The sequence below is a fragment of the Tauraco erythrolophus genome, chromosome 17 (genome assembly GCF_009769465.1).
Source record: "Tauraco erythrolophus isolate bTauEry1 chromosome 17, bTauEry1.pri, whole genome shotgun sequence".
Taxonomy (NCBI): Eukaryota; Metazoa; Chordata; class Aves; order Musophagiformes; family Musophagidae; genus Tauraco; species Tauraco erythrolophus.
In genome coordinates this window covers 10,395,250-10,417,092 of record NC_141481.1, presented here as the reverse complement: position 1 = coordinate 10,417,092, position 21,843 = coordinate 10,395,250, and the positions used below count along the sequence as shown (strand labels likewise).

Here is a 21,843-nt window from a genome sequence, read left to right as displayed (position 1 = left end):
AAGAAAACTTCTTGGAAACATCACGCAAGATTTTCTGTTTGAGAAACTGGAAAACATGTTGCTCTGAGAAGTAATTTATTGACACCTTTCAAATGTCTCCTCTGTATACAACACAGATTCCTGCAGTTCAGACTGTGGCAGACTTGTGCTTCACTTGGCTTTATTCCTGAACAAACTGTTGGTGTTTGTCCTTAGAAGGTCTGCTCCCCACCCCACCCCCAAAGCCTCTTAATTTGACGTGCTTTCCTTGATACTCACTTAATTCTACTTTGGAAAACTCAGTAAAATCTCAAACTGAAAAAATGGTGGTTTATTGATGGAACTCTTTCCCGTTTAATTCCGTCTGTGAATTCTGCGTATTTAAGACTTTGATTCATCTAGTTTCAGTCTGGTTGGAGCACAGTACTGAATCACTAATGATGTTAGGTGTGGGCAGGAGGCAAAAGAACCACCTACTATATCCTCTTTTTCTATCTTCTTCCTCCCAGTCCAGCACATGCATTCTGGCTTGCAAGGAGTTCAGATGGCCGTCCGCGTGGCTGGACTGTTTCCTCCTCTGCAGTTCAGCAAGATGTGACTGGGGCTTTAATTAGGAAAATTTTTTTTTTTATAGGCTAGTCTGCTCAACAGCTTGCAGGAGTTTGTTAAATCCGCTTCAGTTTCCACTGTGGTTCGATTAATTTACGTGTGTAGATGAAGCTTTAAGGATGGAAGTGAAGTGACTTATTTCAAATCACTTACTTCGTCTTTAGATTTCTTTTCAGATGCTTATAGTGCGTAATTTGTATAAAGCAGATGCATGTGAGGGTGAATAAAAATAAAGCTTTCCATTTGATACAAGACTTCAACATTACTTGCTGGCTTTTTTCCTCCATGGTAAGTCGTTTTTAGTAAGCCTGAGCTTCAGGCTAGTAGCTTTATAACGATTAAGGGCTGTCAGAGAACTCGGCTCTATATGCACATGAAAATAGAATGGAGTTGCATGTTAATACAGCTGTTGTTCCTGCAGTTGCCATCCTGGTCTCGTCTCCTGAGTCTTCGCTCAGGGATGTTTGATCCTTTATTGAATCAGGACCCTGAAGAGCTTTAATTTTCAGCTCAGCTAAATCCATTCCAATTTTGGTTTCATAAGTCAAAGTGATGATGTGAGTTGTGTGGTAGGGTGGATTGAAGTGAAAAATGCAGGAAAAGCGATCCTGAATGTTTTGAAAGAGAACAAATTCAGAAAAGAAATAAGAAGAAATTTCTATTCTTTGAAATCTTCGTAATAAATTATCAGTAGTGCCAAGATTTAGGTGCACATTTGAAAGAGCTTTCCCTCTACTCATGCTGAAACAGCCTTCAGTAGGGGAGAGAATATTTGGAATAATTGGTATGTCGTGACTGGATGTTAATAAATGTTTTGACATCATGACTATAAATCAGATCACAGAAAAACTTGACTTGATTGTGAATGGAAACTGAAATTTACTTCAGATCACCAAAGGTTGTTTGAGGTTCACTGTCACTCGTCTGCTGGACTCAACATGCAGTGTTGTCACTGGCACTGGAGCAGGAGGGACGAGGTTATAGGGAGGGTGGTCGCTTCTTGTGAAACCCTCTCTCAGACCCAAAGTACAGCTGTGAACTAATGACGTTCACGTTCTTGGCTTATGATAGGAGAACTTGATCACTAGTGATCTCGGAGATTTACGGGTGCATATAAAGGTCGGACTTTGTAGAAGGCAATACCAGTCTCGGTGTAAGCACATGAACATGAGACGCCGAGTAGCTTCTCAGTGCTGAGAGCAAGCTAGTGTATGTCATGAAATTCCCCCGATTCGAGAAGTCACTGGGAACACAAGCATAGTAACAACTGGCAGAAATGGTGCGCTTCGTAGTTCAAAGTTGGTCAGTCTCTTAGAATTAATAAATACCAAGCAATTACTGAAAAAGGAGAAGTTTTTTGTTTCTAGGGCAAATTATTTTTTTGAAAATCAAACATGGAAACTGGCTTGAGGAGTCCCTCAGACTTGCAAGCCTTACGTTCTCTGTAGTTGAGCATGTTGAGTGCTGAGGTACTGGGCATGGTGAAAAACTTCAGCGTAATGTAAGCAAGGTGGAACTTTGTTTTTTTCTGCACTCTACTGCCTACACACTTGGTTTTATAGGAATCAAACTGTTAAATAGCACACTTGAGTGCAACTAAGACTTAACTTGCATTTTACCTCAGACTGATTCCTGCCTGAAACCCAACTTTCAAATACCGAGCAGCTTTCTGAATCTTGCAAAATGGTCATTTCAGTCTGTGTTGCATCTGAAAATGTCTTGGTTGTATAGATACAGACAAAACGAGAAAGTCTTTTTTAAAATAAATTATAAGAGATGAATGACTCGCTAATCCTTACAGTCACCTTAACAAACATAAACAAATTTTAGTAAAACATTTCTGAGCTGATGTTTCTACAGAGAGTGGAGTGTTAGGGCACTCTGCAACAAATGCTTTGGTGTGGAAGTCGAGTAGAAGCATCGTTCTGCAAGATACTCAAGGTTATGCCTGTTGTAAATGCATTCAAGTTGCTCAGCTTTCCAGCTGGCCACCTGCCATGGAAAAATCTAAGCTCAACATTCTCTCATGGCTGATGTTAGCTGTTTTTTTAGCCCACAAGATCTAAGATACTTATTTCCCATCCCTTGATCTGATAAGATTCGAAAGGGAAACTCTATGGTAAACTTGTGATTTAGTCTTGATCAGATAGTCAGCACTGCTGACTAGATTGATTCATAAGGTAGTTTGTTTTTGTGGGTTTTTTGGTCCACATCTACTGTAGTTCTGCAGATGTCTTCTGTAAACAAAGCAAGCTTCGGGTTTGTATACTGAGCTGCTGAAAACAAAGCATCGAACTGGGGTCGCATAATAATGTGATTGTGCATGTTCCTGGTGATTTGTAAAAACATCCCGTCACTTCTAAATACTGATGCGTTAGTTGGAAATGCCCTTTTTTTTTTACATGGCAGCTGACAGCTGAGAATAAATGGGATAATTTGGTAGCAATTGGCCAGGATCTTGGATCCATCCTTCCATTTACAGCTTGGGACTTTCTTTGAACTGTGGCGAGATTGCTGCTTTCATTTGCCTTCTCTTGTGTGTTTTAGCCAACTGTGCTTGGAATGAGAAGTTGAGCTGGTGCATCTTAGTTCAACTTCACGGAGAACCTCCGGTGTTTGAGATGAAAGGGTTCTGGCAGCAATTTTGGACAATGTATTCACTTAGTTGGCAGGGAAACAGGAAGGAATCCTTTCATGGGATGCTTATGACTAGGTCTGTCGTCCATTTGTGCCAGGATGAGTGTGTGTGAGCTGGGCACACTGCTGATGTTGGATACAGTAAACAGACTTTTATTGTTATTTAAACATAACTGTGATTCCTCCACATGAATTGGGTATATATCCCCTTGCGTCTGCTCCTTGAATCTTGCTACCTGCTCGTCAGTAAAGGCTAGGAAATGGGAAATCACTGTAACTAATATTCAAGTCTGTTTAAGGATTTCTTTAGAAATTTTTTTTATTAAAAAAAGCAGTAACTTAACCCATTTGTATTGCACTGTGCATCTTTGTGTTTTGTGGGTGGCCAGTTTTCTGTTTTCTCTGCTGTTTGCACCTGTTTCTCTTCCAGTCATGGAAAATCTCTGAAGCAGTAATAGCAGTGATGGAGACAGTAAGTGGGAGTAAAATCAAAACGATAGGGATTTATGTTACTATTTCTTGAAGTTTATAGTGTAGGATGAGCCCGCCCTAGTCTGTTAAAAGAGAATTCCTTTCCACTTGTTACTAGTGTGCATATTTGAGACAAATGGACAGAATTGTTAACATAGTATCAAGAGTAATTTATCTCCTCTACATCCTGTTGATGTAGAAACACCTAGAATTTCAGGGAAAAAATGTAACTTTTTTTTTTTCCTTGCAGCACTTTCAGAAAGAGTTGCTGTATTTCATTGCTCAGGAAAGCTAGCACACGTAGGAGTTGCCATTCACCACAAAACTCTGCTCTTGTTAGAGTGTTTCTTAGCTGTAAGGCTAAAATTTCACTCAGTCACAGCAATCTACAGTTCTTATCACTGATGTGGGAGCTCAGATTAGCCTATACTTTTTGGGAAAAGTTAAATAAATAATTATCACCTGTTTTTTTTATCTGTGTGCTGGCCAGTGTGTCATGTAGGATGAGTTTACAGAAAGCCGTCGTGACTTGGACAAACACATTTTTGCATTGCCTGTTTGTATTGAGCTGGCAAATAAGGAATTTTTAAGACATTTTCAGACTTTAACATCTGATATGACTGTATGACTAGGCAGTAGAAAGAAGAGGTAGATTTTTTGTTTTTTAGAAGCAGCAGCTTGGAACCAAACAGTACTTTTTTGTAGTTGGTATGTTTGTAGGGTACAGATAGCAGCAACTTGGATAAGCACTGGAGTCACTGGATGAGAGCCAGTTGCTCAGTCTGTTGTTAAGGAGGAAGTTAAATAACATTAGAGAGATTGGATAGTTAGAATTCTGTATGGCTTAAATAAGGAGAAGTGGTTAGTCTCTGCCTTAGAACTGGTGACTGAATGAAAAACTAATGTTTGTCTTGTGTCAATAAATTCCAGTGCCCAGACAGGATGTAGAATATCTCTAGAACAGAATTACGGTGTAGAATGGGCATCAGCATTTCAGGGCAATTTAGGTTACTTCAGCATCCTTCTGAGCGAATTCTTAACAAGCACAGACTTGTTTGTCTCCCTGGAAAATAATACTTAATTCATCAGCTGTCACAGAGAAGAGAACACACTTTCAGCTGCAGTAAATCCGTGCCCTGTTACCAGTGAGGGTAATAGAAGTGCAGATTTAGAAGTGCTCTGATGGAAGAGCCTACAGGTTCGAGGAGGAGGGTTTTTTTGTTTGCAGTTGCCCCTTATGAGACTTCAGGGTTTGTAGAGGACTACTAATTCCCTTGGACAAAACCCGAGTGCAGAATTTGAAGCCGTGTCTGCATGTCCACTGCCAATGGATATATGGATTTGGGTGGCAGGATGTTACCCTGCTTGTGGTGTCCAGTAGGTCTCACTAAGAAAAGTGATTCCTGTGTCTCTCTTTCGTGTGGTTTTGGGTTCTAATCTCAGTACCCCAAAACTTGGCTGACCTAGTGTCTCCAACGCTTTCAAGGCCGGTCTCCTGGTTATTTTATCCCATTGCAAGTTAGCATTAGTGTTGCAGTCTGTCAGTGTGTGTCTTTGATAGTCTTACGGGAACGGCACCGTACAGAAAGGCCAACTTTGCGTGAAATTATGTGTCAAGGCTTTAAGTCCATCTCATTTGTGTTTGAGATCTCGGAGCTTAAAGGCTGGGAGGTTCCCAGACTTGTTTCTGGGGTCTTCTAGATTTCCTCTGTGTTTCTCAGCCCTGCTGCTGTTTTACAGCGCCTGAGTGGAGGATGGGATACAAACACCACGGTTCCTTCAGTCAGATGGCTGCTGCCTTTGCTTTCCCCTTGCAGATTCAGCTGCACTCTGTGGTAGTTACAGTATCCATTTCTCCATGTGTTTTGCTGTATTGGTGGGAATGTTGTTAGATCTGTGCTGTATGCTTCCTTGAAGTATAATGTTTCCTTCCTGTGGGGTTTAATTCATCATCTGAAACAAGCCGAGACTGACAGGTCTACCTTAAATTGTGCGCTCTAAATTTAGCGGCTAGAGGCAGAATGATCAGGAAGGGCTAAATTAATATTATGTCAAAAAGGCCTTGGGACAAGGAAAGGAAAAAAGCCAATTTGGAACAGAGGGTCCCCTTTCAAGTCTTCTAGTTCAGAGCAGAATGCAGAGGAACTGCTTTTCAAAAGGAATAGTTCGAAATGAGCCTGTATTTTAGGGAATGGGACAATGGGACGTTTCATTATCACTTATGATCTAACCAACTGTCACTTTGAATAACTGGCTGAGGGTTAAAGTAACAAATTGATAAATTCTGGCCTTGGAGATCATTTCTTCTTATTACTGAGTTTCTATGGATATTTTAAAGCAGTCTACATACGATCTGTTGTGCATTAATTTTCATGAAATGGATACTGCTTGGGAACTTGGCCCAAGTGTTTCTCGCTTGCTTTCTGCAATGAGGCTATCAATGGCAAAGGGAGTGATGCCATATTAGTTATAATAGTTCTTCAGGGAGATCTCTTATGTGCTGTGAACCTAGCATGAAGGGGCAGAGGTGTTAAATTCAATTAGTTATTTTCATGGTAACTTACTTGGTGCTAATGTTAAGATGACATTCATATAGTACCAAATATAGAGAATAAAATAGAATAAATATTTCTTTTTAATTTTGTTGCTTTTACCCCTTGAGAATGCTGTGTTCAAAATAATCCAGGATATAAAAGAAGAGCTTTAGAGCACTATTTCAGGAAGCAAGACTATGTTTACATTTTACCTTTCCTCCCTTTCCTCCTCCACCAGTCAGTTTCGAAGCAAACTGTACTATTTTTTTTCTGGCTTCACCGAACTTTATACTGCAGATAGGGCAGTTTAAAAAAAAAAAAATTTTTTTTTTTAAATAATCCAATAGTGCTGCTGCATTGTGGAACTTGTGGGCTCATTTTAGGCCTTCTGTTTGTGTTTCTTGATTCCCCCCATTCCCAGATGTGCAGTGACTCATCCCGCTGAACAATGGGAACAGCATCTCTTATTCCTTCACTTGGTCCCAGTTGGCAAAACTGTTACTCAGAGGATATGTATTGCAGAGGGAGAAGAGATTAGCAGTGAGAGAATGAATCATCTGAGCGTTTGTGGTAACTCTTGTGTGGTGAGCAAGAAATTAAGGAAGACTTATGGTCCATACTATGCTCTTGTGTACTAAAAAGGAGTATCTGACTTACGTAAAATTCATAACTCAGAGGTCATTCTTCCTTCCCCCACCACTGTCCCGGAAAACACAGGGCATGGATGGCAGACAGAATTTTGACATCTTGATTTACTACTGAGGAGAAGAAAGAAAAAAAAAAAATAGCTAGCTGGTTTGTATCAACAGCAAAATAGATGATGGTCATCTCGGGCTTTGTTGATAGAACTTTAGAAATGTGAAATATACTAATAGACTATCCATTAAAAATTAAAAAAAAAGAAATGTCAGTACAGACATGCTTCACTGACACATGTTGCTGTGACTGTGACAGGATGGTGCTTCATATCGAAGTATCGTGCCAGCTGAAATAAAGTAACGTCTTTCAGATTTTAAGAATCTTATTTATGAATATTGTGAGAATATTTTTGTGAAAGGAAATGGCGTACTAACATGGAAATACAAGAAGATTTGAGTCTTTAAATCTGAAAAGACAGAAGCTCAACAATCTTCTAGGAACATAGTTGATCTGGGGAAGTTTCTTGAGCTGCCAGGTTTTTTTGACACACCAGCCTGTAAAAGATCGACACATCTGACCTGGATGCTTTTTGTTTAAGTGAACACACCATCATGTCATTACACTGTATTTAAATACCTAAAGATAAATAGATTGCAGTGTTCAAAAAACTACTTTTTTTTTTTCACTAGAACCGTTAAAATAGTACAATTGAAGTCATCAATAAGTGTAAAGATTTTTTTAGTATCTGATGAATCAATTGCTAATATTTGCTGCCACTTCTATAGGAAGTCATGCTAGTGAACCAGAAATAACTAGCTAAGACCTAGAGAAGGAGATGATTTGAAGTGCTGAGCCAGCTTTTGAATGTAGTTGAGTGGTTAGATAACTTTGGAGGAACCCTAGGAATTTGCACGGTAAAAGCCAAACCAGCTTGTTTATGGTCAATGTCTTCAAGAAAAGAAAATAGTTCAACATGAGAGGGGCAACTGATAATTTTAATTTCAATAATAATTTGCCTTGAATGGAAACCTTGATGAACAATTCAGACTCTGTGTATGTGTTTATTTCCTGTATATGTATACACACGCACATATATATGTGTGTGTGTGTTTGTATGTGTGTATAATACCCAAAGCATGAGATAAATTATTATTTATGCTAAATTATCAATGGAATTCAAAATTACATTCAAGAGCAGCTAAATGTAAAGCTAAATAAACTTAATTTCTAGATCTAATTAATACTGCGATCTATTCTCCCTAGATGACAAGGAAAAAATTAAAAGCTAGATGAATGTTCAGTTAATAGAATTGTTCTGATTAAAAATACAATATAAAATAGTCCTAATACCTGGAGCTTCCATATTTTCCTCGTGTAAATAAATTACAAGTTACTCATCAAGTCAGTGCTCCCCGCAGTCGTTCTGCCTGCTCGATGAACTGAAGTGCCCCATGCACTTCCCAGAAGCCACCAGCTTTTCTGTGACTCAGACTAAGATGTAGAGCAAGGTTACTGGAGAAGTCTTTGGAGCAGGAACTGAATCCGCACTTCTCTAGGCCATAACACGGGAACTTAATCAGGAAATCGTCTTTGAAGTAGGGGATTTTGAGTGCGTGATGTGGGTTTGGATTTTTTTGTTTTGGTTTGGGTTTTCTTGTTAGGTTGGTTTTGTGGTTTTGGTTTTTTTTCTTCCCTTCAGGTTTGTCTGCTTTAATGTTTTGAGCTTTTCTTAACTTCAAACCCTCTGGAGCTTGTGAAGGATTTGTTGTTTTGACTAGAAACAGATATTTTGACTTAAGTACTGGATGTCTTTGAATTCTGTGCTAAAGAGAATATTCAGGCAACTTCAGATGTCAGACCATGCACATGGTGTTCACACCTGTTCCAGCAACCTGACTCGGCTGCCTAGCTATCCAAGTGTTTTGCAATTACTGCTTAAAATTTCCCAGAATGAATTATTTGGCTTAATTGCAATGTTATGAAGAGCTGTATAAGAAACTCAAGAGGTCTAGTTTCCCTAAATCACTGCAGAAATTAATATGTATTTGTTTTTTCATTAATCAGATAATTTTCTTACGTTATAAATGTGCAAAATGTTCAGCTGATTGATGTGTGGGGCTGGCAATGGGGGAGGCACAAACCATAAATCAGGTGAACTTGCGTGTGTGTGCCAGCAGTTTACGTGTGTACAGCTGTTTCCTGCCCTCAGCGTGGGAGGGTGCACGGACACGGCGAGGACTCTTAAAGCAACTGGGTGGAAAACAGGAACAAGTTGGATCAGAGATGTCCCGTTTGCGGCCTTGTTGCACATCTAAAGGCATTGTGCAGGACAAAGCACGACAGAGAAGGGCTTGGGGTTTCTTTATAGGTTCAGTGATCTTTTCTTTTTGGGCTCTGCTGTCTCCTAAATATGACTAATGCTGTACAGGAAGACCTTTTCTCTTATTCATGCGGTCTGTGATATCTCTTCTCATCCAACAGAGTGCCAAAAAATACAGGAAATTACTTTCACCTTATGAAAATTCATGATCGTAAGGAAGTTCTTAGAGCAATTGTTCTTTGCAAACTTCCCCCCCAAAAAGTCATCTTTTCTGCTAGTGATCCACTGTAACTCTGTTGTGATACATGGTAGCTTTTTGCAAATATGCATGTTCTCTCTCCTTTATGAAGACATTTCCAGTTTTAAATGTTAGGAAATAATAAGTTACAGCTCCTTTTTGTCTATGTCTTGTGCTGAAAGTATGTACTTGTACAGTACACTGAATCCTCTCATCTCCAGTCTGGTTCTTCAGTTTGAACTGTTGTGTTGGCATCTGTTTACAGTTGTACTGGAGGGGTATCGTTTTATTCTGCTGTCTCAAGCTTATGATATGGAGGAGAACGTATGGTGTAAGAATTCATAGTGCTGTTGGAATCTGAGATGATTTTTTGAGAATGTTCTTGTACTGAAATTGGTGAGGGCACCTACTGTCAGTTTGGTCATTACTGACACGGCCCTGGTCTGAGATTATATAATATGTTTTGCTGCCTAAAACTATAGAAAGGCAGCAGGATTTTCCATTTTATCGTTCTTGTGACATGGCTACAACTGCGAGACACGTGTCCTAAACAGTGAGGAATGCTTTCTTATGGAACAGATCATCTTCATCTGAAGAAATGCAAGGGAAGTGTCTGAAGGAGAATGGGCTTCTGCCAAAGATAGTTTCAAATCCAGAAGTAAAGTCTGCATCTATATGGAAACAATTTTATTACTTCTAAAAAGTATGTGTAGGGCTTCTTGTATCCACTAGTGTGAAGTGGCACTCGATTTGAGTGTGATACATGAGCAAGCTTGTTTAAAAAAATTTAAAAAAATGAAACACAAAACCTCTTACGCATTTTCACACAAGAATAAATTTTCTTTGTAAACATATTGAGTAGAATTTAGGCAATAACTGCTAAAGGATTTGTACAAGATCAGCAAATTCATTATTAAAACCCTTGAGCCTGAAAGAGAAACTATCTGTAGAAGAGAAGGTCCTTCAGAATGTTCCTTTTTTTTAATTTTTTTGACAAGCAAGTCTAGCTTAAATTATGACAAATTGTCAGTGACTCAAATATTTCACTCTTCTAAAGATATGCCAGCCAGTCTAGGATATACTTTTGTTCACTGTTATGAATTTTAAACAAAATGCATTGGCTTCTAACAAATGTGTTTCACTTTTACTCCCACCCAGTGTCAATTAATTCCATTCATGATACAAGGAGAAATAAAGACTAATTCTTTCAGCTGAAGCAAAAGACTGACTTTACAAGGAGAAGGAAGTGTTATTAAAGATTTGCTAGATAGCTTTGAGCATTTATTCAGATCTCTACTCAACTCGGATTTTTCTAGAACTAATAGAGAATTGCTTTTGAACACATACTGCCTTACCTACGTGTTGGTGGTGTATTACGGCAGCTCCGCTCCTGATCAGCAGTTTGTGTGGATTAAGCTATGCAGTGCTTCTATTGTTCCAGCTCCTGAAACGTGTCAGGATGTTGTCCAAGCTTCCACATGTGATACTGCTATGTTAGACCTTGGCACTTCTTGGAAAGTGAAAACACAGTTGGATTTGCTATCCTAGCAACAAGCTTACTTCCCATCTCTTTCCTTTTCCACAGGGTGAATCAGTGAAATACTTCCTGGATAACCTGGATCGGATCGGTCAGCTGGTAAGACATGCCTTCTCTTTCTGAACAAAAGAGCTCAAAGTGATAACGGAAGGCTGAGTGTGCTGTGATTAATGCTAATTGGTTGGTTTGTTTTTAAATAATAATGCATTAAATAACTTCAAAGTTATTTACTCTGGAAACAATAAACTCCAGCCTTATGAAACTGAAGCTTAGTATTTGCTTCATCTTTTTTGACAGACAACAAATACTATGTATGGAAGTTGTATCTATGCACGTATTTTCTTTTGTCAGTCGTTCTGTAGGGTGTCTGGATCTCACTTCTCGTGTTGGTGCTACTTAAGGTAGCAAAATGAAACCTTACCAAATAAAAAAAAAAATTACCAGCACTTGCAGGATGCAAAATCAGTAATGGAAACATCTGTTAGGAGACTTGGAGGAGAAAGAAGGGAGATGATTTTTCCTAAATAGAATGATAAGCTTCTGAGGAGCAAATCTATCTACAGGGGTGGGCTGGGCCACAACATGCTGCTGTACTCACTGGTCATGGACTGTGAACCTGAAAGAAGTATTTCCACTAAAGCTTGCAAGATGTCCTTTGTAAGAGTAATGAACTGTGAAAAACTAGATTTAAAAAAAAAATGATGACTTGGTGATCTGCTTTGCTGAACACTACTTAAATGGCAATAGCACTATGGCTAAGAACTTCATAGTGATAAAATATACTTCAGCCTGAAAATGAGAGGATAAAAATGTGAACAAGTGCATTAGTGCTACATTTTCATTATTGGATATCTCAGGACCTTCTATAGCTGTTTACCAGTGTGTTTGAAATAAATGGTCAACAGTTCATTATTTCAAAGTTGACATTCATTCTTCACTTGGTAACTAAAAAAGCATGGTTCTTGTTGATTTTTTTTTTTTCCCCCCATTGCTTCAATATTGTCATTAGCCAGCCTTTTTAAAGGACCTTTTTGACACTTTTCTCCTTTCTTTTACAGAATTATTTCCCCAGCAAACAAGATATTTTGCTGGCTAGAAAAGCCACCAAGGGCATAGTAGAGCATGATTTCATCATTAAAAAAATACCTTTCAAGATGGTGGATGTAGGTGGACAGAGATCTCAGCGTCAAAAGTGGTTCCAGTGCTTCGATGGAATAACTTCAATTTTGTTTATGGTCTCCTCCAGCGAATACGATCAGGTTCTCATGGAAGACAGGCGCACAAATAGACTGGTGGAGTCCATGAATATCTTTGAGACAATAGTCAATAACAAGCTTTTCTTTAATGTTTCTATTATCCTATTCCTCAACAAGATGGATCTTCTTGTAGAGAAGGTAAAGACTGTCAGCATTAAGAAGTATTTCTCGGACTTCAAAGGCGACCCTCACAGGCTAGAAGATGTTCAGCGTTACCTGGTGCAGTGCTTTGACAGAAAGAGGAGAAACCGTAGTAAGCCGCTCTTCCATCACTTCACCACTGCCATAGACACTGAAAATATCCGCTTTGTGTTTCATGCCGTGAAGGACACGATCCTTCAAGAGAATCTGAAGGATATTATGTTGCAGTGAAGGAGAGCAGCCCGGGTTCTGTTAAAAATTGCCGGAGGGTTAGATCAAAGTGTTTTTTTATCCTTTCTTTATGGCCCTTGCATGTGGCGTAGGACCCATGCTAATTACTTGGCTCAGGAATGCTGTACTCTAGCCAGTCCAAACAGAGGAGCTATAGGCCGAAGGAGTCAAACGTTGATGTTAGCTACTGAATCGTTTGGACTAAAAACACTACTGAAACGTGGCCCTTGTAGGTTCTGTACCTAGTTTGGAACGCTGAATAACACAACCACCTTCTGCCTTCTTAGAAAAAAGATCTCTCTGACAAACCATGTATGGAAGACACGTTTTTAAAATGAATATGCTCATTTTTTCAGAGACACTAGTCATACAAACTGCCTTTTTTTGTAGTTTGGAGGTGCTGAACAGATCAAGCTAATCTAAACGTAATGAGATTGGTAGCCGTATTGGAGAATGTTAACAGAAGTTCTGTTCTTAATCCTTAGGAATATAACCAGATCTTGTGTGCATGTTCAGATTCGCCAAGGGTCTGGAATCCACTTACCAAGGTGGATGCACAGCTCTTGTCAGAAGGTTTTACATGAGTCTCCTGAGGCAAAAGTCTAAAACTGTATAAGGAAACCCGTGTTGGAGTAAATTGGATGGGAAGCTAAGGCCTTGTTGATACGGAGAAAGGTTTATTTTGCACTATGTGTAGAGGGTATTACATCATGGGGAAAGTGATTTCCTTGGTGAAGCAGCCTGTGCTAGAGCACCTGGCCGTGTATCTGCACGGTGGGTGCTCGAGTGAGATGTACGTGACGGAAATCCAGCACTGTTCTCACGCCGCGGTTGGCAGTCGTTGTGAAGGGTCAGTATCTCGTGTGACAGAGCTTTATCTACATTCAGAGGTTTGAAAGTTGATTAAACTCTTAAGCAAAGGTTTTGGTAGTACAGCAGCTGCTTGATTAGTTCCCAACAGCTGACCTTGTAGGAAGACTGAACACCCTAGAGATCCCAGTTTTACAGCTGCACTGATGTATTTGGACAGCAAGACTCTGCTGTGAAATTAGCCTTTAATCTGTGTCTTAGTGGGATCTTCAGCCTGTAGTAATGCACACGTAATTCTAATCCATTGGGCAATGGGTTGTGTGTAAAATTGCAAGAGGCTATGAATAATGTTGACATGAACTGTTAATTTCCTAGCTCTCCATCTGTGTAACTATCAGGTGCCTTTTTTGTGTACAGACATATCGGATCTTTTCTACTACACACGGACAAACCGAAGATCTGCCTTTTATATCAACATTGTAGTGCCATCCTTTAGGTAGTTTTCAAACATAGTTTACTGTGCAATTTTTGTCATAGTTTTTATCCAAGAATAAAACCTGAAGGGCTGTTTGTACCCGTAAAAAGTCAGCAGATTCCCTGGAGTTCTTATCCCCTTGGAGCCTGTAATGACATGTCAAAAGAAGGAGCATTTTACTTCAGCTGGTAATCCCACGGGAAACGCGGTCAAAAAAAGTCCTGTTCTGTTGTCCTTTCATGTTAATTTGGATAAAATCTGGAATCTTTCTTCCCCTCTGAAGCTTGCAGATGTTCGTACCAGTATTTTTGTGTACTTTCCTAGCGTTAGCAGTCTTTTGGCTTTCTCCGTGCAGGCTTCAGAGCGGAAAAGATGCGGCTGTTTCAGTGCCACGTAACGCGCGCGGTGTTGAGGTAAGAAGCAAATGAAAAGTTGCAGATGGGAAAATCTAACTTAAATTTGAGCAAACTTAAACAGGAATTAGCTTCCTTGTAACAAGTCTTATTTTTGCCAGGACCAACTCTGTCTTTTAAATATTTATTCATTTTTAACCTAGAAGGGGAAAAATGTTATATGACGAATATTCAGGTGGGGGGGGGAACTCTTAAGATTATTGCATTTGAAAAGGTAAATGTTTCAACACAGAGTGATGCAAATAAGTTTACTCATTCGTTTCTCTGAGCTAGCCCATTTGTTTGGCTGAAGACTGTTTCCAAAGCTTTCAGATATTCTTGGAGTTCTTGATAGTGATTTCCACTTCACACAAGACACTGGGCAAGAGGAGGTGGCTGTGGGCTGACCTGGCTTCTAGACTGACTTGACTTTATTTCCTAGTTTGCTGTGAGCTTTATTCTTTCACTGAATTTTCTAGATGGGTTAATATTACGCTTATTTTCTCAAATGAGTTAAACATTCCCTTTCAACTGTATTTTTTCTCAAGAATTACCTCAGTTTTATGTCTGAATCTACTGTAGTGTTACCTGGGAGGCATAGCATGGAATTTCCTGTTCTGTTTTTCTCTTCATGCTCATCCGTGGCTTTGTATCCTTAGTCACCTTGTGGATTTAAAACTCTGAACAGAGCTAATAATGCAACTTCTATTTTAAGTAACTTAATCTGCACCTGGAAAAGAAACAGGATGAGATATCTCATTGAGCTCTCAAGCATTTTTTTTTTTGTATGATATGGCAGTTTTGCACACTAAATCAGAGTTTTAGGGGAACTGGTTTGATCACCTCAGGCTCATTATTGCTTTTCTTTTTTCTATTGATAAAATGGGCCTCAGCGTGATGCTGTAGAGTGCGGATGAAAATCAGTAGTTTGGCTCTATAGGCTCTGTGTTCTGTCCAGCTTTGATAGTGACTGTTCACTCCAGGAACCCAAGATCAGGAAACTCTTCTTGCAAAAGTCAAGCACTTCTCAAGTTTGCAAAGGATCTGGCCCATGAGTGAAAAGGACTTTTTTTTTAAATGGCAGCTTTCTCTGCAAAATACACTCCACTTTTTGCCACAACTGAGAGGTTTTGTGTTTGTCTGGGTTTTTTTCGATGTAAGTTGTAGTATAATAAAGCCAGAAAATCATGTTATGATTAAACAGTTAATTACTAAAGCAGAACTTAGGTAAGTTAGGTTGTACAAACATCTCAGGACAGACTTGATTGGTTGCTTAGTCCTTTCACAAGAAATAAATAAAGAACTTTATTTTAAGTGACATCCTGGCGAACTTTGCAGGTAAACACAGCTGGAGAGAACATCTCTTTTTGTTAACTTTATAGACTTATTGTTCATTTGACTAGTCAGGAAATGGGTCACAGGCAGGATGATAATCAGATGGAGACCTTGAACAACTACTTTTAAAAAAAAAAAAGAAAAAAGCCTTTTGCTGTCTCTCCTCTGACACCCATGTGGGTGTTGCAAATGGGCTGTCTCTTGAGGACAAAGAGAGGAAGTGCTTGCAGCGTATGCTTGCAGGAGAGACTTACATAATCTTGCAGTTTAAGTAGAAAAACTAACTAAATGGGAGTCTTTTATCAAACACTTCTTTGTATTTGTTGTCCTCAAAACAGGCTTTAAGCTAACACAGTGTGTCAGTACCATTCCTTCAGATTGCAGTGCTGTCGTTTGCTGAACAGCTCTGAGATGGTGTTACAAGGTGACACGGTGAACTGGAATTAAAACAGAAGAGTGGTTTTCTGTAAGTGACATATTTAATAGGCAGTTGTCACCTTGAAGGAATTAAATAGTTTATAATGTTGAAAATGAATTGATATCAATCATGGAATGGAAATTGCTGGCTGTTCAACTTTACACTACAACTCAAAGATGCTTCCAGTTTGATTAAAAAAACAAAAACAGTCTTATTTAATATGGCAGCATAGATTATTTGATTTACTAACTTGATAATATATTCCGTTTTTTAAAATATTGCTGTTGTAAAACTTAGAACTAGGCATGTTACAAGCATGAAGAAGCTCCTAAAGATGACCGTTTATAGGCTTTCTGAGCCAATCAAAGCCTGAACCTCAGCCACGCAGGCAGTGGAGAAGCTAATGGTGAAAAAGCTGTAGTGAAATAGAGAAGGAAGAGCTCATCTGTATGTGGCACTGCAGACAAAAATGTAAGTCTACAAGGATAGCTGAAGTAGTTTTTGGTATGAAAAGCAGTGCATTTGAAAAGTGTGTCATATCTTGTCCACGTGTCGTCCCCCCATCCCCATGTCCCTATTTCCCCCGGGTATTTACCAGTCCTAGTTACTGTAATCTACAAAGAGTTGTAGAATTAAAGAAATTAAAAGCATAGACATGGAAAAACTGAAGAAACTAGCAGCTTTCTTTAGTGACAAACAACTGTCTTCCACAGAATATCATTTTAGAAAACAAGTCCGTTGCTGCCTTTAGGTGACTGTCCTTATGGATATTAACTTCACATTTTGGAGTCTTTTCTATGTATGTACCTCTTAAGTTCTCCAAGGGAAAAAAAAAAAAAAAACACAATTCTGCTGCATGGAACTACAGGGTTTCTGTAAAGGCTCTTCTGATTTCCAAGTGGTGAGTTTTGACGCCTGAATTAGCTTTACTTGTGGCATCAGGTTTTCAGGAGTACTTACGGAGTTGACGTTTGCCAGCGTGAGACACAAACACGGTACGCAGTAACACCTCCGTACGCTGCAGCTTGTCCTGTGGCCAAACACTGATCTCGCATGGTGAGGACTGTATTGATTCCCGTAAGTTAGTAGTAGCCTCCTCTCTGTATCATTTTTCTAGTACATAATCACGTGGTGTAGTCAGGGGTTTTAATCCAGCACTGCCAACTCTTTACCTCAGCACACTCTTTATTAATTCTGTAGCATGGGAAGTGGTGGGTAGGGTGTTTCAGTAGCAACCATAAAACATCTGTGCCTACTTTTGTCAGTGGCATTTAACAGATTTCTAGGGAGCATCCATTATGGGACAGGAGGACCGGTGTGGTCTGGGCCAGACTTGGACTGAGTTAGTATTGACTCCACACGCTTCTAGATGAGGACTGTCTAGCCTAGTGAGGAAGTAATTGGCAAGACAATCCAAGAGCTAGTACTTTTTAATATTACCTGTTTTGTGATTAGCTGGGGTGATCTCTGCTTTGTGCTGTGAAGTGGGCACTTCTTTGTTTTAACACTAACCTTTTTTTACATAGATGGAAATGAGTAAAGCCAGGATATTTGGATCTGAAATTGCTGCTCTGCTAACCAGATGATGCTCTGTCTTCGCTCATCTTGGTGGTCGGACAGTTTAGCTTGATTCTTGACGTTTTTATCTTTCTAATGGCATTTGGAAAGCGGTGTTGAAGTTTGTCTATGTGTTGATATGCTTGTTTTCTTACTGGGTGGGGAGTATGGAGGTACTAGATTGTCGGTGCTAGTGGTTCTGTGCCTGGCGTGACGAACTGTGTCACAACCTGGCTCTTGGCACATGTCCCAAGGTTGTATCTTCTGTCTGATGTGAATATATTCACAGTCGGAGAGAAAAAAAGGGCAGCACTGACTTCCAAGGTGGGCATTCTAGTAAAAAAGCCAAAGTATGTTGGAAGGGAGCAAGAGAGGGGAGCTAGTTTCTAAACAGATCCCAAAAGCTGATGGTGCTTGAAGACTGACTGTATTGAAGTGAAATGTCATCTGCGTTGACCCTAAAAGCTTTGAGTGACTCTGGAGAGCTCGTGGCTGTGAATTAACAGCAGCAGGCTGGCAAGGCTGGCCCTGCTGCAGCTGCACACCCTTCCATTGTAAGTCTCTCTTCATCTGTTCATAACTGAGTGCTACAACTCCATTCCTACTGGAACACGTTATGCAGATCTCTGGCCAGACAGTGCATCTTACTCCTTTCTAACAGCTACTTAAACTTTCTTCAAGATATCAGAGCATGAGTATTTCAGGGGAATGGCTAGATAACAGACTGTTTCCATTATTTGAATAAAAACTATTACTGATGGAGAACAAAATTTTTTGGCTAAGTAGGACCTGAGAAAGAGCATCTTACGAGGGAAGTAACAGATTTTGGATAGCACTGCTTCTCTGCTAATACTTCCTGTCAGTCTCTTGTGCTGAGCTTGTGTGCAGGTGGTTGGGCACAAAAGCTGAGAGAAGATAGCAGGGAGAAGGGGGATGTGGAAGAGGGGTGATCTTTTGGTGGTTCACAAGACTTGGAAAGCATGCTTGGTGGGCTTAGGTTTGAAAACACGTGTTCAAACTCCCGTTTGCATTGAAGCCATTAACTGTCTTTAGGATGATGAGCGTTTTTCCAGTTATCTGGAATGTGTAATGAGCTTGAATTGATGATACACGTTCAACAGTATTTTTGGAGACTCCACTTAACAAAATGTCTAGTATTTATTGCTCTTGTGACGAGTTGTCTTGTTTATGGAATCAATATGTATGAAAGCAAACTGACAAAACAGTTATCTCGTGACACAATCATGTAGCTAGGAAGCCAATTAATGTTATCTTTTATTCTGCAATTTACTTGCTCTCTGGTGCCTATGCATTGTAACACACATACTATGCAATACCATTCTTTTTTTAAACCAGTTCACTGCATTGGGCAAGAAAGGCCTGAGTTTAGCCTTAATTTTCTAACAATTCACAGGAAAGTACTTCAAAAACCGTGACAAACTAAAAGAAAGTGAAAAATGCATAAAGTAAAAGCACAGTTCCAGACTGCTCACATAAGTGTCTTTCTAGCACCAAAACAGCATCCATGATAGAAGCAGCTACTTGCTGTAATAGTTTCAATTTATGAAAACTGTGTACTAGATAAAATTATATTGTGATGTGTAAAAAGTGTATTTTATAGCTTTGGTGACTTAGTTTACTGTTTTGTATATATGAATTTTATAAATCTATTAAAACTTGACTTGTTATACTGTTCTTCATGGGTTTTATCTTTCAACAAAGTCTAGAGTGACTTTTTTGCGTTATTCAGAAATTTTCTGCAAGAGAGCTGCTTTTTGAATAAATTGCAGCACGGACTGCATGAGACTACAGCCGTCATGCAATAAAATCTTGTTCTGTAGCCTTTACGTGTCTCCCACCTCTGAATCGTTATTCCTGAGCGTATCCAGGAATTGAAGGCTGGTGAAACATTAACCCATATAAAACTTTTAACTCATTCGTCTGTAGCATTTCAGTAGCTGACTTAGGCATTAGAACTGATGGGAAGTGGAAGGGGAGACGCAGCCAGAGTTTGTACTTTGTATTTTAAGCTCACCAGGAGAAGCTAAGTAAGCCTTTTGAGTTGGCAACACCTGTTAGAGATTCCTCTTCTGCTGTGTAGCATCTCGTAATAGCCACGCGATCCATACTTGCTTCTTTTCCAGTGCCAGTCTCCCCTGTTGGACTCACTCACTTGTGTGCTGTGGTGTCTTGTATGGCAGCACGGAACCACTGACCTTTGGAGAGTCATCCGTATCCCTGTCTTAGAGCGTTGCCATCCTGGCATTGATTCTTCCAGAACCTGAGCTCCAGTTCTTAGGAATGTCATTAACCTTTCCTCACTTGCGCTTTGGAAGGTCACATCTGGCAGATTTTTGTGGCAAGTCTCAATTGTTTCTTGTGTGAACTGTTAATGCCTAATCAATTATACTGGCAGGTACACAATTCGAAACGCTTCATGGGGCATTATTTGTCCTTTCTACTAATCATTGGAAATGTTAGGTCCTCAGCTACAACAAGCGTTTGGGAATGGTTGACTTCTTTTTCCCTGGTGGTGCTGAGCACTTTCAGGTAACAACATATATTGTTGGTGTTCAGCAGCTCTGAAAATGAGGGAGATGAATTGCAAATTCAGTATGCACTACAAGGAGGTTTCCAGGCGTGGTCATGGACTTCCTAATCTGAAAAGTCCTCAGCACAGCAGCAGCTCCAAGTGATCTCTTTGGTCGGCTCCATGAAAGCAAATTACCCCTTCTCTGGACCAAAATATTCCTACAAATTACAGCCCTACAAGACAGCATATAGTAAACCTTTAGCAGGTTTCTCACTGGAGCAAGAGAGCGCTCTTTCTGGCAGTATCTGTTGGCACACATTGGTGTTACAGGGGCCATGCCAGGCTTTTGAGACACTTGACCAGCAGACAGGGGAGGGGGTGGTTCTGAGTTGTCACTTTTGTCTGCTCCAAAGCTGGTAGGGGTTTGGTTGGTTTGTTTTGACGGAGTTTCTCTGCCTGAGTTGCTGAATCTCGAAAGCTTTACTCAAAATAAGAAACGTGTTGTCTCCGGAGTGCCCACCGGAGCTCGGCCCTTCCCTAGTCAGCAGTTGTGAGCAGATGCTTGAACTGCACTGATTTCACTGGGATGTAAATTCTGATTTGGAACACGTGGTGAGAGGCTTGAATCAGGGTATCTTGGTGACACCATTGCTATCTCTGCATCTCGATCTATCCCACTTCCTAGGGCAAAGATGTCCCTTTTGTAATGCAGCTGCAGGTGTTGCCCCATAAGAACTGAGGCTGAAGCAGCCGGTTCCGCAGGTAAGTTTGTCTGTTCAGTGCCGGTGAATGCTGGTGCCCTTCATGGAGCGCTGAAACTCAGTATATTAACTTTGAGTTCTCATCCCTGGATCAGCATGGCTGCCTGTTACTAGAGGATCTCTTCTGCAGCTTCAAGAATCTGACACTCCAAAGGAAAGCACGGATGTTTCTCCCAGGAGAGATTTTTCTAAAGTGCCAAGTAGCCAGGGCTTTATAGCTTTGTAGTTTTGCTGAAGTGTACAAGGCATAAGGTTTGGGGTGGTTATAGTAAGAGTCAAGTATTCATTAAGAGAAATTAAATCCCTGTGGTTTCCAGATCCAGTCTGGTTCCTCATTATCCTGTACGGACCTGGAAGGAGGTTTATTTAGTTACTAACAAGAACTGCCAAATTTCTTGCCACTCTCCCCAAGACTGACCAGCATCTTGGGAAGCTACCTGGTGTTAAGGGAGGAAGAGTTATTAGGAAGAGTGTTCAGGGATTTTTGTTGCTTTCCCTGGACAGTTGCATTGCACCCCCACTCCCTTCAATTACAGCAGCTTCTTGTTTTAAGAGTAGGAGTGGAATGTTCTGCCTGTTTATTCTTGGGAGAAGATAATTGTCTTTATGAGCTCGTAAAGCTATTAAAAGACTATGTTTTCTGCTCTGTTCAGGATTATAGGCTTTAGAAGTTGCTTCAAAACTATTCTTGAGCTTGGGACAAAACGGGTATGACTGGAGTTACTTTGATCGTGGAGGATGCTCTAGGTAGCCACAAGACAGTGTGGTTTGTTAGATGTTCAGAGCCAACGTGAATCCATGTCATACCATCACCTTAGGGATCATTGCATGAAAGGTAACAGCAGCTTTAGGAAGGAGTTACCAGGTTCTGCTGGGGGATCTCCTCAAGACAGCTGCCAGGTCATGTGCAGAGTTCATTTCTAGATCATCTACCTGTCACAACAAGGCACCCACAGCTCATGAGGCAGAG

General features: G+C 40.1%; 1 protein-coding gene across 1 annotated transcript in view; it reads left to right on the top strand.

Moving 5' to 3' along the window:
- GNA12 (G protein subunit alpha 12) overlaps positions 1-12,592 on the top strand; it is a 37,509-nt gene extending 24,917 nt beyond the window's left edge. The window contains 2 exon segments of the mRNA XM_086622037.1: positions 11,013-11,063; positions 12,023-12,592. Coding sequence (XP_086478163.1) covers positions 11,013-11,063; positions 12,023-12,592 — 621 coding nt within the window.
- Positions 12,593-21,843: the final 9,251 nt, after the last annotated feature.